At 44.5% G+C, this 17,411-nt stretch overlaps 1 protein-coding gene across 1 annotated transcript in view; it reads left to right on the top strand.

Annotated features, from left to right (window-relative positions):
- The window catches only part of SCUBE1 (signal peptide, CUB domain and EGF like domain containing 1), a 356,000-nt gene that overhangs the window by 1,565 nt on the left and 337,024 nt on the right, over positions 1-17,411 (top strand). The window contains exon 2 of the mRNA XM_014523611.2: positions 1,533-1,655. Coding sequence (XP_014379097.1) covers positions 1,533-1,655 — 123 coding nt within the window. The remainder of the gene's footprint in view (positions 1-1,532; positions 1,656-17,411) is intronic.

Consider the following 17,411-nt stretch of genomic DNA (forward strand, 5'->3'; position numbering starts at 1 on the left):
TTATAAACAGCAAGCCCAGCCTGGTTGGATCCAGGCTTGGTTAATTGATGATAAAATATCCCTCCTAATCAGAAGGGCTCCCTCTCTGCTTGTGTGTAGCTAAGGAGCCCCAGATGTGCCTATTGCATTCAATTGTGCGGAAAGCCATTTAAAGTGCATTCCCAGCAAGGAGGACTTTTCTTATTGACATGAAGGCAGCAATCAATAGCCCTGGGCCATTCTCTTCCACTGTTAAAAAAACAAAAACAAAATAAAACCACTCTTCCACTAGCTCTGAAGGGCTTGTCTCCTATAGATGTAGACATTTTCCCCCACCAAAGGGTCAGTCATTTTCCCTCTCCCTTAGCTCTTCCCCAGCCAGGAGGAGGGAGCCCTGAGGAATGGGTGCAGATTGCCTTGGCTTGTGCTAGTTTCCCACGTGCACCCAGAGAAAAGGGTTCAGCTTCTCTCTGTGTCCTTCATTAAAATTCCCTCGGCTCCTCTCAGCTTGCCTCCCTCCCCCTCCCTCATCTAAATATCCAAGGAGAAAACCAGAGCTCCTCATTGAACTCTTTTGGAGAGGGGGGATTCCTCCTGCAAGAAGGCTAACCTTGGCTCCTTGAGTCTTTCAGTTCTCCGCTGAAACCTCTGGATGAAGAATGCCCTCAGAGACTCTCCCTCTGCCTGAAGAAGGGTGTTTGTGCCGAAAGCTTGCAAAGAACAATATTTCCAACTATTTAAACGGCCTAATAAAAGAGATCACATCTACCTATGTGACCAACACCCCTGAAAGGCTCTCCTGAGTTTGGAGGAGGGGGTGCAGTGTTGTTGTGTGTCCTTTCTAACTTTTCCAGTGTCACGTGCTCTTCCAGACAAAGTTCTTTGGGTAAATTTGATATTTGAGTTGGTCTAATAAAAGATACCAGATTTACCCAAATATCCTTGTCTGCCTATGTCCTTAGACCAACACGGCTACAACCCATACCCCTGTCACATGCTCTTCCATTAATTTTATACCCCTCAGTAAAGAAGCTTCATGTGTCTTGATTCTTCAAATACGTTTTTCCCCCTCTCTGCCCTGCCAGGATAGTGATGTGTTTTCTAGCAATGTGCACAGGAGCTTTGCTTCGCCTTTCAGAGGTCATTGACATGGGTTTTGATTAGTCTAATAGATTTGAGTAACACTAGTTTGTACGTCGTTCCCCCTCCCCCCCCCCCCCCCCGAGGGTATACCTATGACCCAGACAGTAGATATAAAACTTCTAGTTCCTTGCCTGTGTGAACAATACGATTTGGATGCACACACTGCTGAAGGGGTTTACTCTCTGAGCCTTTTAAAGGAATAGAAATGGCCTCATTTGCAAATCGGGGAGAGAGTGACAGTTGCAATCTGTTTTTATATCGTGCAACCCACCCAACACTTTGCCCCACGTTAAAGAGAGGACCAAACTGCTTCTGCAGCCGGGATGTTAGTAGCCAGAGCTCTCTGGGCTAGGATCTCTGTTGAAATGCCTTCCTATAGCTCTCCTCTTGGATTCATTCTGTCATTCCAGATGTGGATGAATGTGCAGAGGGGACAGACGACTGCCACATTGATGCCATTTGTCAGAACACACTGAAAGCCTACAAATGTATCTGTAAACCGGGTTACAAAGGCGAGGGGAAACAATGTGAAGGTAAGGAGAACCCCCTGCTGCTCCTGCCTTCCCTGGGTGTGTTTGCTCTCTCAAACCTTCTGCAAATAACTGGATTCCTAAAATGATGAATGCAGAGTTACAGCTGCTTAACCTCAAGTCTTGGTGTTTATTGGCAAGCATCCCCTGCTGCTTTTGCTACTTGTTCTGCATCAAAAACATAGTGTCCTGCAGTTTGCTTTAAAACTGAAATTGGGGGGGGGGGTCACGCACACACTTCTGAAGGCACTGAGTTACTTGATCATAACCTTGGTGGAGAGAGAGCTGAGTGAGGCTGGAGGGTCCTTGCAGTTCTGCTGGGTAAGAGGCAGTGACCTTGAACTGCAGAGAGGGTTACTTGGGGAAAAGAGATCCCGGAAAAGATTCTCCTCAGTTCTCACATCAGTTGCCAATGCATTAACATTCCCCACACATTAGGGCAAGTCTTAACAGAAGAACTGCCAGGCTGCATGGAGCCAGTGGTCCATGTCCTTCCCTATCTCATTGCCACCAAAAGCCAGTGCAAAATGAGAAAGGAAGGTGCAAAGAACTGTAGGCAGTGAAGGGACAACCTGTCCCATCCCACCAGCCAATGTTTCCTACTACCTAGAGGTAGAGATGAAGGCTTCTCTAACTTCCAAAGCTGTCATAACTCTGCCTAGTCCTGTTCTCTGTATAGATGTTCAGCACTTTTATTTAATCACCTTGAGCTTCTGAAATCATTGGTACCTTATGGCAATGAGTTCTCCACAGTAATTGTGCATCATGCATTGAATTTACCACCTTTTTTTTTTTTTCTTCAAAGTTCCTTGTTCTTGCGGCAGTGTTAAGCAATTAACACTCTCCCTCTCTGAATTGTGATTAAAGAGTTCAGCTAGGACTTTATCCAGTTCTGCCCCTATGATTGAATTTGCCATCCTGATATGGTCAAGAATATAAATAACTTGAGTTTCTGGGCTCCCTGGGATCTGTGGGAGCTCTACTATTTACTTACATAGGAGAAAAACCATGCCTGAGCAAAAGACATTTGGGTTTGTGTGCATGTGTGGGGAGGGGAACTTTTAAAGTGATATGTAGATCTTTGCCTCTGGGTCTGTGGAACACCCCCATCCTTGAAATGTAGACAACAAATAAAATTAAATTGGTCTTTTGAAAACTGTCTCCTTATTTTGGAAGACCCCGATATACCACTGAGATGATTGTACTTATGCTGATGTTAAACATTGGCTTTACTTTCAAGTGTCTTCAAGTCCATCCATTCTGCTGTAAAAGGTCTGGTACATTTTTGAAAGGAACTTCAGTTTTTATTAACTTCAGCGAAAAGTTCAGATTCTGATTACAAAAATGGGTATTGTAATCACTGCAACATGCCTTGTAAATAAAGGACGAAGAATTTTTTTCCCCTGCTTGTAGTTATGTAAATTCACCTCCAAATCTGGGTTCCTTTCATACCCCTTTTACAGTCTGAAGCTTTTTCAAAATGTATACAGTAAGTCCATTAAAAAGATTAAACACCTAGAAATGACTTTGCTGAAGTCCACAAAAATTTGAAACCACATATTTATTCTCCACGGGCTTCCAAAGTGTTTGTTCAAGTGTCATATTTTTCTATCTCGAGCTTATATTGACAGAAATAAATTCCTACTGTCCACCTCTTGGTGTTCTAGTGTCTCTGAACAGCTATTTGCTGGAAGCCAGATTTTCTTTCTTGCAAAGAGAGAAAATATTCATCCAGCACTACTTCTGTTCCCCATTTTATCCCTTCCAAGGAATGGGTCCTATATGTTGAGAAGATGTACTTGCAGCCATGGCTATAGAAGGTGTAATGTTCTCAGCACTGATCCTTCCTGTTGTACTGGCTTTCCACATCAAAAGTTTCCCAAAGCCTTAACTACTCATATTTTAGATGTTGATCCCTGTTTAATGGTAGCCCTGGCTGGTATCCATGCTTATTTAATACATATATTTCTCTTTGCCTGGCTCAGCTTGGCTCAGTAAAAAAAGAGTGCTCTGTGAGTAGTAAAGTACAAGCTTCCTTGCAGAATTATGTACAAAATGGAATTTTTGCAGCTAATTTTGAACTCATGTTTGGTATTTAGTATCTGACAAGTTTGATAAGTAAAACAGGACAGACTCAGACAGGTTCTGCATGGATCCTAAATTGCTGGTTAATTAATGGAAATGAACATAGGTTCTCCAAAATGTAATACCGGGGATTATGTGCTGTATATAATGTATAATCTTTCTACTTGCATTGCATTGACAGTTCTAGGAGTGTAGCATCAGTTTTTTGTCTTAAGTTCATAATAGCAAACTTATTTGAGGAAAGGAAAGAATCTGAAATAATGTAGATGTTCCCTACCTTGAACTGTGCTGAATTTACCAACTTTATGCCTAGATGCTAATTTTATAGTACTCCTATAGCACTTCTTAATTTAATGATCTTAAAGTACTCTACAGCCATTCATTTGATGACATTGCAATGAGGTAGATGACCATCGTTATGTTGTTTTTATAGATGGATAAACTTGGGTACAGGGATATTAAGCTAAAAGGTCATATAGCAGCTCAGTGGCAGAGCTAAAATCTATCTCCCAGTCTGCCATTCAGCAAGAGTTGATTAATTTTGTATCTTGAGGTCAAGCTTACAAAAACCACAGAGATAAACAGAGCAGCAGTATTGTTTGCCATTATTACTTTATTACAAGACAAATACAGTTAGTAGTTAACCTCTTGAAAGCTATGTTATGAGGCAGTCAGTTATGCCAGGGGTAACAAAGATAATTCTCTTCCGAATGAAATATGCCAAATAATACCTACAGTGTCAAAGCCAGAATTGGAATAATGCATTATTCTTATTCTATTGCTGACTTTTTCCAAATGTTTTTTTGATCAACTGGAAGTTGATACCTATGAAAGCAGCATGGCATTGTCAGTTAATGTCCTATGTAAATGTCCAAATGACAGTAAGAACTATCATGTGTTGCTTCATTTTTAAAGAACAAACAGTACAGTTCAACCCTCTTACTCTCGTCATCAAACCAGCTCTTACAAAATAAACATTAGTTCACTGTAATCAGCACTGCAACTTACGTGCTGCAACAAACTGAAATAAAACAAGTTTTTATACTATTTAGCTATTAAACGGTTCACTAAAATTAAAAATATACAGAAAACTTTCAGTGTACCAGGCTATGCCTTAGATTTCTGGGGGGGCATTAAATTAATGAAAATTATATTTGGGAGAAAGGGGACAAAGAATGATATCTCCTGCTGGCAGGCAGCATGTTACATGTCTATACTATTGATCATAGGGATTGTCTAGCTAGCATTTGCACTTGAAATTTGATTTATATTTTTTTTTTAATGTAAAAATGTTTATAAAGGTACATGCTTACATGAGTAAAGATTATATAAATGAAAATTTATAATCTGGAAGTATTGTTGAGTCTTGTTTGTTTCCAAGTGACTGAACACATTTAAAAAAAAAAAAAAAAAGGGGGTGTGGGCTCTTTAAGCTAATAAGCGGTAGCAAAAGTGGAGTCCAATTGTTTGTATTGGACTCTGTGCAGAAAAGTCTTTGCAGTCTCCTAAGACCCTGCGTCTCAGACCCTCTTTTCTTTTCTCCATGTCAACATTTTCTCCCCTGAGCCCATTCTCAGGCATTCTATAGAGCACTGGTGCTCTGCCAGAGAGAAGCTTGAATAAGCAGCTTCTCTTTTCCTAGTTCAGCCAGCACCTCTCTATCCCATTTTAACTTTCCCTTTAAACAAATATCCACTTTCATGTTGTTTCAAACATGCTTTTAGGATAAGAAAGTCTTACTATAGCTTAACCACTACTAGTATTGAAAATGTGGCCTCATTCTTGCGTAGTTACTCTCCTCCTTTATAAATATATTCTTTGTGTGCGCCAGTGTGTTGTTCTTAAATGCGTAGAGCGACTATACAGTTCCATTTCTAGCATCCATTTGACACTGACAGGCAATATGCAATACAACAACAGCATTGATCACAAGGGTCCTCTAGTTAGCATCTGCATTTGAAACTGAAAGTGCTGCTCTCTCAAGTAGTCATAAAGTCTAGGCACAGACATTCAAAAAGCCCAAGCCTGAATTGATTCAATCTTTGCAGGTTAGTCTAACCTGGCTAGATTGAACCAATTTGAAAGGAAGAGACATTCCCTCTGCACTGAAGAAATGCAGGCACATGCCTGCAGTGGCTCAGACCAGGAGCCACTGGAGGCATACTACAGTGCACCCTCAGCTGCAAGGAAGCTGTGTTTGCGGGGGGCATGGCTGCCACCACTTGCCCAGCACAGTCTGCAGCAGCTCTGATCTCCCCACAGCAAAGCCCTTTCCCCACCCCCCTCCCCAACAGGAAGAGGCTCATGCTCAGGGAAACCGTGAGAGGGGGTGCTACCCCCATCACAGTTGCTTCCCCTTCACTGTTCCAGCATCAGGTGCAGGGGCACTGCCAGAGGCCAGCCGGCATGGCCCCCTTAGGCGAGGGGGCAGGGATGGGGTTATTTCCTTCTTCCCTCTGGCATCTGGTGGAGGGGGCAGGGAGGGGGCTTATTCTGCCACTTACACTGCACAGGGAATGATCAGCAGTGGTGGTCAGGGTGGGCAGACCCTGGCTGCGGTCCCCAGGGGGTAGAGAGGGGAATAAACTCCCTCCCTGCCCCCTCTGCCTTGGGGCCATGCCAGCTGCTGTCTACCTGTGCCCCCACCTCTGCTGCCTCAGCAGTGAAGGGGGAGCACCAGGTGGGCCCTAGCTCGGGTCCATGGGAATAACACCCCTCCCTGGCCAGTTCATTTCAGGCCTGCTGCCAGGGCCCCGACTCCACCATTGGAGCAGTGAGCAATGCCTGACAGGTCCATGCTCTTGGGACAGGGAAGGGATAGGGAATAAACCTCTTCCATGCCTGTTTCCCCTTAGGGGAGCTGGTGCCTGGCCACGCCCCTGTCCCTGCCTCTCCACCTCCCCTGGCGCTCTGGCTAGGGAGAAGAGGGGCAGGGCCAGCCCCACTCTGCTGGAGCAGACAGCTCAGCCCACGACTTCAGAGCATGCTGGGATGCTGAGGGACTCTAGTTTAACTTTAACTTAAACCAGGAAGGGGTCTGTGACGAAAGTTTCATAAACTAGTTTGGACTCAAATCAGTTCAAAATGATTCAACCAGGTTTATCGCAAACCAGTTTTAGCCATTTTGAAACTGGTTTATGTACAGTGAACTTATGTTCTGTTGCAGGTTTAAACCAGTTTTTGATCACTTAAACCAGTTTATATGTAACTTCTGTCCCTAGCCAAAAAGGCATTTGGATCTGAATGTCTGTTTCTACTGTCCATCTACAATCTCTGATTCCTCACTGGCACAGGATTTATTATATCTTTGTAGGCTGTGGTAGTGCCTGGGATGTTCTGTCTGGTAGCTATAATCAACTTTCCAACAATATTTTCTAAAAGCTATTTCCATATCAAGCTACAAGTGACTTGATATGATATCCCATTATTCCAGTGAAACTTGTAGTTGAACAGTTATGGCAGGGAACTGGTCAATTCATAAGAAATAGTACTGAAAATGACCTTCTTGTTAAAACAATACAATCCTCTGCTGTCATCTTTCCAGCATGGAGCCAGTTGATGCTATGAATTAGTTTGGGCCTTTACCTCCATGATGATTGCTCCCAAGATGGCTAGAAATTGTCAACCTACATTTATTCACAGCCAGTTGATAGCTGTTTGTTCTTTAGCTAGTATTGCCCCTTATTGCTCCTCCCTGGTGTTTAGTTATTCCACCCCCCCACCCCCCGATGAGCACCAAAGTTTATTGCATTGCATGAATACACACATGTAGACATGCCCACTGTCTAGTGAAGTACTTTGGTTGAGCCAGTCCTTCTCAGTTTCGCATTGCCTATAGGACCCTATTTTCTATGACATACATTAGGTAATTTTGTGATGATGGATTTCCCTCTGAGACTGCTCACAAGGACTGTCCCTTATGAGTACTGTGTAACCTTATGGGTTACACAGATCTAGTCTTCAGCTTCCTCACAGGCTGACATATGCTTTTCCTCTGACTGCTGAGCTTCTGCTGTTTCCCATAGCATTTTCATGGGTTCTCTGGCTGTTTTTACCATTAGCCTACACAAATGGCTTGCTGATAGTAGTGAGGAAAAATTATCTTTACAGATGTTGATACCCAAGTTCTCAGTCATGGTGGAAATTGAAACTGAAGGACAAAGGTTCTGAACAGTCAGTTACATAGGGAAATCCAGGATTCTGAAAAGACAGAAACTGACTGGTGTTGCAGGGGTGGCTGCACCCCTTCTTCTAGCTCCTCTCCTCTCCTCTCCTCTCCCAGGGCTGGCAGACTATGCCACAGGAACAGTAGCTGGAGGATTTCATAAAATCACCAAATGAGGTAAGAATCCTCCCCACCCTAGCACTCCTTCCCTTCCCCTTCATGCTCAGCAGCACCTCCCCACAATGCCATCTCTGCTTATGCCTCTGAGCATAGGAAAGGTAGAGTCACTTCTTATGCCCCCTGCCATTGTCCCAGCTGTTTTGCAGTGTCCTGTCTGGGGCTGTGGGAAGTAACTGCATGGGGAGACAGGGTCAATCAAAGACAGCACTGGCAACATGTGGGTTCCCCTTTCCTAAGCCTGTTCAGGCTGGGTAAGGAATGCCCAGGCCAACTGGGCAGGTAGGGGGAACCTACCCGCGGCTGCTGAGCCTGGCTCCCCACACAGCATGGCTGTGTCCCCCCCGTGGCTCTGCCCCCACCCCGACAGCAGAGGGGGGCCGGACACAGCAGGGAGCGGTGTTGGGGGGGGGGGAGGTGCTGCTGAGCACAGAGTAGAAGAAAAGGGGTGCTGAGAGGAGGCTTCAAATAATAAAGGCCTGGCTGCTGCTCCTATGGTGTGGGAGGGGGTTGGTGGTGACTGTGCAACTGCACCTGCTCTGGATCCACCCCTGGTCAATTAGTGACTTTTGTGTGTGGTTGTTGGATTGATCTATGCAAATATATTAAACACACGATTTATAAATACATTGTAAATCTAGCTAATTGATACAAGCTAGCCCTACCACTCTCTGCCACCTACTCTTTTGCAGTGAGGGGCCTTTCTTTGGACCTCCTTCCCTTCCATTTAATGATATACAGCTAACTGCTGTTTGTCTTCCTCCTATGGCTAATGGACTAGTATTCATCGTATTCCAATAGAAACACTGGGATCTCATGGCTGAAGACATTATGCAAACATAGTAACGGACATTCCCTGCCTCAGAGAACTTATACTTTCAGTCCCTAAGTAGACCATACAAATTCTGGTAGCCTTGTTTACAAACATGAGTTATGGTTCTTCCTCCACCCTTTTTGGATCCTACTTGAACCTTTCTAACTCATCTTAAATCAGCCCCATTTTGATGTCTGAGTCTTCCAGTTGGGAAGTTTGTTGCCATTTTGTGGCATCCTATTCAGTGGTAACTTCTGCTGTTCTATTCAGTTATTCATTTCAGGGAGGCATTAAGGGTCTTTTATTCTGTGATCCTTTTAAGCACTTCTTGGCTTAAGGAAGGTTTTGTGGGAGGCAGGATCTTCTCCCATTGCCATCTAGACATCCCCCGAACAAGGATCTGGCACAGTTTGTCCTCATGCTGGCTTCTATACCACCTACCACAGTTAGTGCAATACCCTGTAACACATTTCTCCCATACAAGGGTATCTGGGAAAGAATCTGAATTTATGTATTTCTTCCTACCCCCTCTTCCCCGCTAGGTTTGTAATGAAATTTAAATCTTTTAGTTCTGGTACCTATCTGTAGGCTGTGGTCTTCTGCATTGCTGTCATGATCTGTCACTCTAGACATAAAAGTGTAGAGTGTGGTACAGGTAATCCCTAAACTGTTAAATATGAACCTGTTTCAGTGCTAGGAATCTTAATTTTCTGGAATGTATATGGTTGTATGGTACATTTTCTGCTTAAGTAAATGGTTGGGACCATACGGCATTTATTCTTATGTTGTTGTTTTAATTAAATGCCCCTCACTTTTAGACCAAATGAAAACTGGCTGAACTGCAAATGATTCCTAAGTGGGGTAGACCAACTGTTCACTAGTATTTGCAGCATCTCTTGGTGGCTTTCTTTTCAGCAGAATTCCTAGGCAGGAATTCTTTTATCTCTGTTCATTGGATCCTTTTTTTTAAATAAAAGAGGTTCCAAAAGTCTTTATCAGTAAGTGAAATCCTTAATGAATATATAGTAATAAAGTAGGTAATAATAGTAGCCCAAGAAATCTAGTAGAGTTTGTACCTGATAGTTACCTTTTTTGCTCAGATTTTGAATAACAGCCACATCTCAAGCATACTCTTCTTTTTATATTCATCTTACCAGCTATAACGTCTCTCTCTCTGACTTCAGAGGTGGGCAATATGACTACCTTATAATCTTTCCCCGTAGTTCTACAAGCTCTTGTATGTCTTGCTTAAGTCTTCAGTGTGCTGTTTGAAATGCTTGCTGTATATCAAGACGTCCTCTAAAAATATATCCGTACATTATCTGTACATTGCTAGAAACCTCCTAGTGCATTGGCCAATTCAGACCACTCTGACATCTCAGGTCCCAAATCCTGTTTTGTATTTCACTGGAGAACAGCTGCTATACTGGATTAGATCAAAGGTCCATCTAGCCCACTATCCAGTGGCAAGTAGCAGATGCTTTAGAGCAGTGGTTCTGAACCTTTTTTGTACCAGGACCCATTTTTAAACTTCAATGGCCAGTCCTGACCTAGCACCCCTTACTCCTTACCCGCTGCACCCTGACCCCAGGCCCAGCACCAATGTGTGGGGTGGGGGTAGGTGTATGGGGCAGAAGGGGCCCCAAATACCCCCTTGCAGGCTGGAACTCTACTAGCCTGCAAGGGAAAATCCAGTTTCCCACATTTTTCTTCAATTAAAGGAGAATCCATTTTTAAAGTTTGTTGATCCATTTTAAAAGTTTGTTTGCGACCCTTTCATATACTGCAACTCATTTTTGGGTCATAACCCACAGGTTGAGAAATGCTGCTTTAGAGGAAGAGCATAAGGAACAGAGCATGTGCAGAGTCCTCTGTCTAACTCTGCCAGTTACCAGCTGTCCCAGATTTAGGGTTGTACCAAACCTGAGGTTCCCTCCCTGTCTATTGTGTTCAGTAGTCCCTGGGGACTTGACCTCCCATTTAAACCCAGTTATAGCACTGTCCTACACAACATCCTGTGCCAGTGAGTTCCATCAATAATAACCAGGGATGTGGGTTTGGTTTTCATTTTGTGGAACAATGTGGATTTTCTCCTTTAACAGAAAAATGCAGGAAACAATGGGTTTCCCCTCACAGGCTGACAGAGTTCCAGCCTGAAAGGGGCTGCCTGGGGCTGGGGGGAGCAGGACTTGGCGGGGGGGGGTGCATGTGCACATGCACACGTACATGTGGCAGCCAGGCACTGGTGGAGAGCATCTCCCGCAGCTCCCTTCAGGTAGGTCTTTGGGGGCAGAGGGGGAGGGGGCACAGGTGATGCATTTGGGGGAAGGCGGGGATGCGCAACATATTGGCAGGTTTCGGGGGGGGTCACAGGCCATGTATTGAGGGGGCCAAGGTGATGCAGCAGGGTGGGGCAAATGCCTCCTGAGATTTTTGTGCCCACAGTCGTGTATGAGGCACAGGTCTGTAGTCAGGCTAGATCAGTTCTGGAGGAGCTGGCTCCATGGCTCAGCGGGCAGGATCTCATAGGGGAGGTAGCACCATGCCACCATGACAACCAAGATGAGGTGCCCCCTGCCTGCCCAGCAGCAGCGGAGGGCATAATTCTGTGCCACGACTGCCACGCCTCATCATGGTGGTGTGTTGCTCCCTCCCACGCTAGGTCCTGCTCTCTAGATCACAGAGACGGCTTGTGCCTAGAGTTGGTTTGCCCCTGCCACGCACTGCCTGTGCCCACACCCCCCTCCCCATACACCCACTCTGTTCCCCACACACTGGGTGGCTGGGGGTGGGGGGCTGTGGGTCAGGAGTGAGGGGCACTGGCAGGGCCGGGGGCTGTGACTCGGGATTATGGGGCACTAACAGGGATGGGATGCTGTAGGTCAGGAGTGTGGGGATCTAGTATGGCTGGGGGATTTGGGGGATTGTGGGTTGGGAATGAGGGACACCAGCAGGTCTGGGGAGGCTGTGGCTTGGGAGTGAGGGGTAATGGCATGGGCAGGGGTAGGGCACCAGCATATCAGGGCTGCTTAGAGCCACAAAGCAGTGGAGGGACAGCCACAGCTGGACCCGCTTCTTGGTGAACAAAGAGGGCAGGGGGAGCTCTGAATTTCCATGATAAAAAAAACAAAAACAAAATCAAATGCCAAAATGTATAGGTATTTAGAATTTATTTTATTATAATGATTTTAAGCTTCTAAATCGCTTTAAAATTGTAACTATATCAATAAAACATTGTGCTCATCTGATACCTATGTATAGTGGTGTTTCATTTTAATCGCAGAAAAATGCTGATTTGGGGTTTTTAAATCAGAGAATAGAGGATTTTTAAACAGAGAAAACTAGGATCTCTGATAATAGCAACAGCTATGGTAATAACAATAAGAGTAGTAACAATTTCAGTGTAGCATGTTTTTTGTTTTGTTTTGTTTTTTTGCCATGGAAAAATGACTTGCTACAGTGACTTTTGGAATCCCATTGAATAGAACCATGATGCCCAAGGTTGTCCCTTTACTGTGGATCTTTGTGTTTCACCCATCTTTATCAATAAAGCCACCTGAGTTAGGAACAGTGCTGGTTATCCTCTAGTTTCTGAATCCCTGGGGGTTCCTTTTTTGCCTGGTGATTCTTTGTGTGACCTAGTGGTCTTGAGGCTATTTTGACTGACTTCTTCAGTCTGCTGAAAAACATTCATTTCACTGAGCAAGATCTGCCTGAATAACTTCTCTTTCATTGAAGAGCCAACTTGTTACACTAGGTAAGGTTCAGACCCTCAAGCAAAGTTCATTCTCTGGGACCTTCCAAATGTTGCCTCAGGGATTGTTATCACTGCACAGCCTTGTTATGCCTCAATCCTTTACAACTGTACAAGAAGGTATTAATGACATGTCTGAAGTCAGTGCTACATCAGAGCCAGCTGTGTACTATTTTGTCAGAAAGGTTTTAGCAGCCAGTCCTTTATGCACAGAAGAGCTAGTCTACTATCTGCCAACTTTGTGGTGCATTTTATCTCAAGGTCAGACTTCTATTCTTATTCTTATTGAGTAGTCTCTTACTCTGAGAGCAGCTCCGTTGATTTCAATAAGAGCTACTTGCTGAATTAAATTTTACTCACTCTTAGTAAGGATATGATAACTAATCCTGAGTAATCAGCTGTCCATCAGATGCAAGTGCCATAAATATTTCCTTTATTCTGCTACTCCCAGTTGCTCTGATCATTTCATGTACATCTTTTCCTACAAGCTGATAAAGATTGTCCCTTGATTTCTAACAGATTTTCCTGTCTCATTTTTTTTCATTGTCTTGCATTAAATTCTAGAAGTGGATGCTTCTGACATTGCCAGTGAGACAATTCCATCTTTGGAGTCTCCACTTGGAAGGAAGGAAGGAATCATAGACACACTCTAGAGAAGCTTAGCAGAACTCTGTCATGACACAAATGAAATGGTGACTTTTTCTTTTTTGCTCCTCCTTTTATTCCATGGGCAGAGCCCTGTCTTCTATACAGGTTTCTTCTTTGGAACCCAGATCTCCACTTTTGCTGTGGGCTTTTCCAACTGTTCAACAGTTGACTCAATAGATGTAGCAAGCCCCCTAGCCTTGATTAATTGGATTCATTTATCTCCCTAAACCATCATTGGCCATCATGTCTCAGTGTTTCAGGTCCCTCCTTGTCCTCTTTTTGTCCCTGGCCCCCAGAGCTACATCTCAAGCCAATGCTACTGCTTTACTGCCTATAATGAACAGCTCCCCCCATGGTCTACTTTGGAAATCTCACAGTGAATGTTCTATTCAAACATGCTTCTTAAATACAAATATTGCTATATACTGCATAAGCAAATACCAGGACAAGAGCTATGGCCTCATACTTCAGGAGCCTTAAACATAGTTTAGAACATGGAATAAGTATTTTTCCCCATATAATGTGTGTGTGTGTGTTCCTTATATGTTCATCATATCTGGCTGTCCTTAGTGCTCTAGTTGAACAGTTGGATATAGTGATTTGGATATAGATATAGATATTTTGATTACTATGTTCAACTATAGAGCCAAGGGCAGCCAGATATGATGATGATAAAAACTAGTATGAAGGAAAAGCATTCCCTTTACCCAAATATGTAGAGATGCAGCATAAGCTGTCTACCAGAGAAATATATAATTATATTAAGAGGAATAGACTAAAAAAGCAAGTTGTAATGTTAATACTATATGCCTCTCATGCCTTTTCCCCTACTCCTTATATATTTGACGCATTCTAACCAGCTTTCCCCTGTTTTTCTGTATCTCTTCTGTCTGGTTAGCTTCCTCACCTTGTCCTCACTCTCATTCTTTCCTGAGATACAGCTTCTCCTTTCCTTGCATTCTTTCTCTTTTATGTTGCTTCTAATACTCAAATGTTGAGTGACCTCCTAACCCTTACTATGCAATTTCTTGTTACAGTCTTATTTCTGCTGCTTCTGGTTTTCTCTCTCTCTCTCTTTACATTTTTATATACCCTTTGCACCGTGTTCTCTCTTTCATAAGGTCCCAATCACATCATCTCTTCCAGATCTGTTTCCCTTATTCAGAATCCCCATTGTGGTTCCCTCTGCCCTCATCTTCCTAGTTTCCCAAGATACTTCCTTTCCTTTTTCCCCCATATTAGAAGAGGACCTATAAATAAAAAGAGTGTGTCCTTTTATCTGACTGCATGATTCCTTCTTGCACTGAAGGCTGCTTGAGGCTACATAGGTGGTTGGGTCACTTATCCCATTCCCCAAAAGTCTCTACTAAGTACATGAAATCTGTGATTTCCTCCGCCTCTCCCAAAGATTTATGGCTAGACCTCATGTTTTTCACAGGGAGGGTAACAGCCAGTTCCTGACACACAAGCTATCTTTTGCCAAATGGCAAAAAACTGCCCAAGAGCAAGAGTATGCTGGAGTTGACCAGTGAAATTGTCATCTATTTTTGTTTACAGCAATGTATTTTTCTCTGGGTTTGTTCTGGGAAACATCTGATTTTTCTTTTTTTTTAAGAGCAGCCTAAAGCAGACAATAGGCATAGACAATTTCAGCCCATATTATTAAAGGTTGGCACAAATGAGCTCTTTGTTTTTTTGACACTTTAAAAAACAAAACAAAAAAACCCTCTATTCAATGAGTGCCGAACAAAGTACACAACTGTATTATTTTCAGCCAATGCCATTTGAATTTGGGATTGCCTAGTAACTGTAAATACTGTACTGAAAAGCATATTTTCTTGTATACCACATGCTGTCCCCCCATAAGACAGCACCTTGTTTTTGGAATGGAGACTGTAGAAACAAAAGATTTTTGCAGTCATCGCTAACTGTGGGACACAGTAAGTCCTTCTGGAAACACATTGTGCCCAGGAAGTGTGGTGTCCTAGGAGACAATCTGAGTGAGGTAGCGGGAATTCCTGGTGTGGCAGGACAGCAACAAGACTAGGCCCCAAACCCTTGCAAGGGCAATAGCAGGACTGTCATTTCCCCTGTAAGTAGGTCTTTATGGAAATTCCTGTAAATAATAAAGCTGTATTTCCACATAACAAGCCTTATCAAAATTCTACAGACTGAATGCTGCAGTAAACTTACCCTGAGTCAGCTTCATGCGCAAGCTATAGTGCTCAGGTAATAGCTACTGCAGCTTTGAGAAGGTTAACACAGGACTCTGACACTTTGCCCTGCTGTGGCCAGAGATAAACAGCAGCTATCTTGGCAGCTATGAGAGCACAGTGTCTGTCTACTCCACCTTTTGGCCAAGACGCCACATCTATTATTTAAGTTTTAATATCAGTTCTTCCCTATTTCTATTCTAGGAAATTTAAAAATTGGCTTTCCTGATAGGCTAATTTTGGGAGGCAAAGTGTGCGGTATATATGTGTCAGTACAGCCCTCCTTGTTCCTATTCTTCTATTCTACTTCTCGCTTCTGCCGGAAGCATACTATAATAGAACGGTTGTTCTGATTTGATTTTCTGGTATTTACAGATCTGATACAGTCTTGATCTTGCGAGTAATCGCATTGACATCACTGGAACAAGTGCTTTGTTGAAGTGGTGGATGGGTTGCTGCTCTTCATTTGTTTTGTGTGGGTAGATTTAGACCACGGGTGGGCAAAATATGGCTCATGGGCCAGATCCAGCCCATCAAGGGATCTATACGGCCCACAGCAGGTCTCTTGGCCTCACCTGGCCCAGGCATGGGAGGCAGCCTCGGCTGTGGTATGTGAAACTGTTCTGCTGCCCCATGGCACACAGCAGGGTGGGTATAGCACGGCAGCTGGACTCCACTTCCCAGCAGCCCCATAGGAGTGGCCCCATCCAGCTGCCGTTACTAGTGTCTCTGCCATGGCTGGACCCAACCCGACCACCTTTCACCCACTGCTGGGAGTGGCAAGCAGGCAGGGTCTCCATGGAGACTGGTCAGGACCCCCATGAGTAGGGCACACTCGGCTGGGTGGATAGGATGGGGCCATGGGCAGGCACGGAGTGGCATCTGGGAGTGTGATGGGCTGGTGGGAGCTGGGGCTGGGACTGCAGAGTAGTGATAGGTGGATGTTGGCAAAATCTCCCAATATTAGTGTAGGCATGCATCTGCTATCCACCCCCTCTTTCCTCAGGACTCGCCTGCCATGACTAAGGAGATGGAAAAAGATTTGATCTCCCTGAGGGGAGGGGTGGGAAACACGAGACCACCCAGTGGATTGTTTCATCAAGTGCTTATTTTATTTAAGTGGTTACAGTGTGTAAGACCATGCTAATTGCCTCATTAGCACAGGGGCAGCTGGATCACTGCTTGGTTGATTGCAGCTTTTCTGCTGCTCTGATGCCAGTTGTGGAGGGCTCTCCATGGCTCTGGCTGAGTTGGTTGTCTTTGGAGCCTGTTCTCCGGGGTTGTGCTCCTCAGTCTTTCCCCCCCGGGGTCTGGCCAGCCGGCTGCTGGTCCCTGTGTTCCGGGTGGAGCTTCTTCGCCACTTCTTCCCCGGTCACAGCTGTTTCCCCGCCACTTTGGAAGCAAGTCAAACGTCCCAGGGGATTGTCCTTCGAAGGATTGTGTTCCCCGCCTCCCTATGGTCTTGCCAGCTAGTCTTCAGCCGCTGTCTCTCAGTAAGTGTTTTCCCCCCCAATCTCACCAGTCTAGGATCGGTTCCTCGCATTCCCATTTGTAGCATCCCTTAGACTCTGAGTGGCTCTGCTGTAACACCTGCTTCTTCTCTCCAGTCTGATACCTAGCCCTGCCTTTTATGTATGGTGGTAGCCATTATCCCCTCATCTTCTCCCGGTGGGCCAATCTGCCCCTTGCTGTGTCCCAGCATCCCTGTTCACCCGTGCCTAGGCTTTACCCCTAGTAACAGGGGTTCCGCCCAAGCCCGCTGTTAAACACCTCCCCCCACCCCTTTGTCCCAAAAAACCCTAAGAGTTGCTGAGTCTTCACCATCCTTGACCTGGCCAGCTGAGCTTGTCACCCTCACACCCATATCTGTTGTATCTTCAGTGCATGACAGGAAGTCAACATT

This window comes from Alligator sinensis, unplaced genomic scaffold (genome assembly GCF_000455745.1).
Source record: "Alligator sinensis unplaced genomic scaffold, ASM45574v1 scaffold292_1, whole genome shotgun sequence".
NCBI classification, from domain to species: Eukaryota; Metazoa; Chordata; order Crocodylia; family Alligatoridae; genus Alligator; species Alligator sinensis.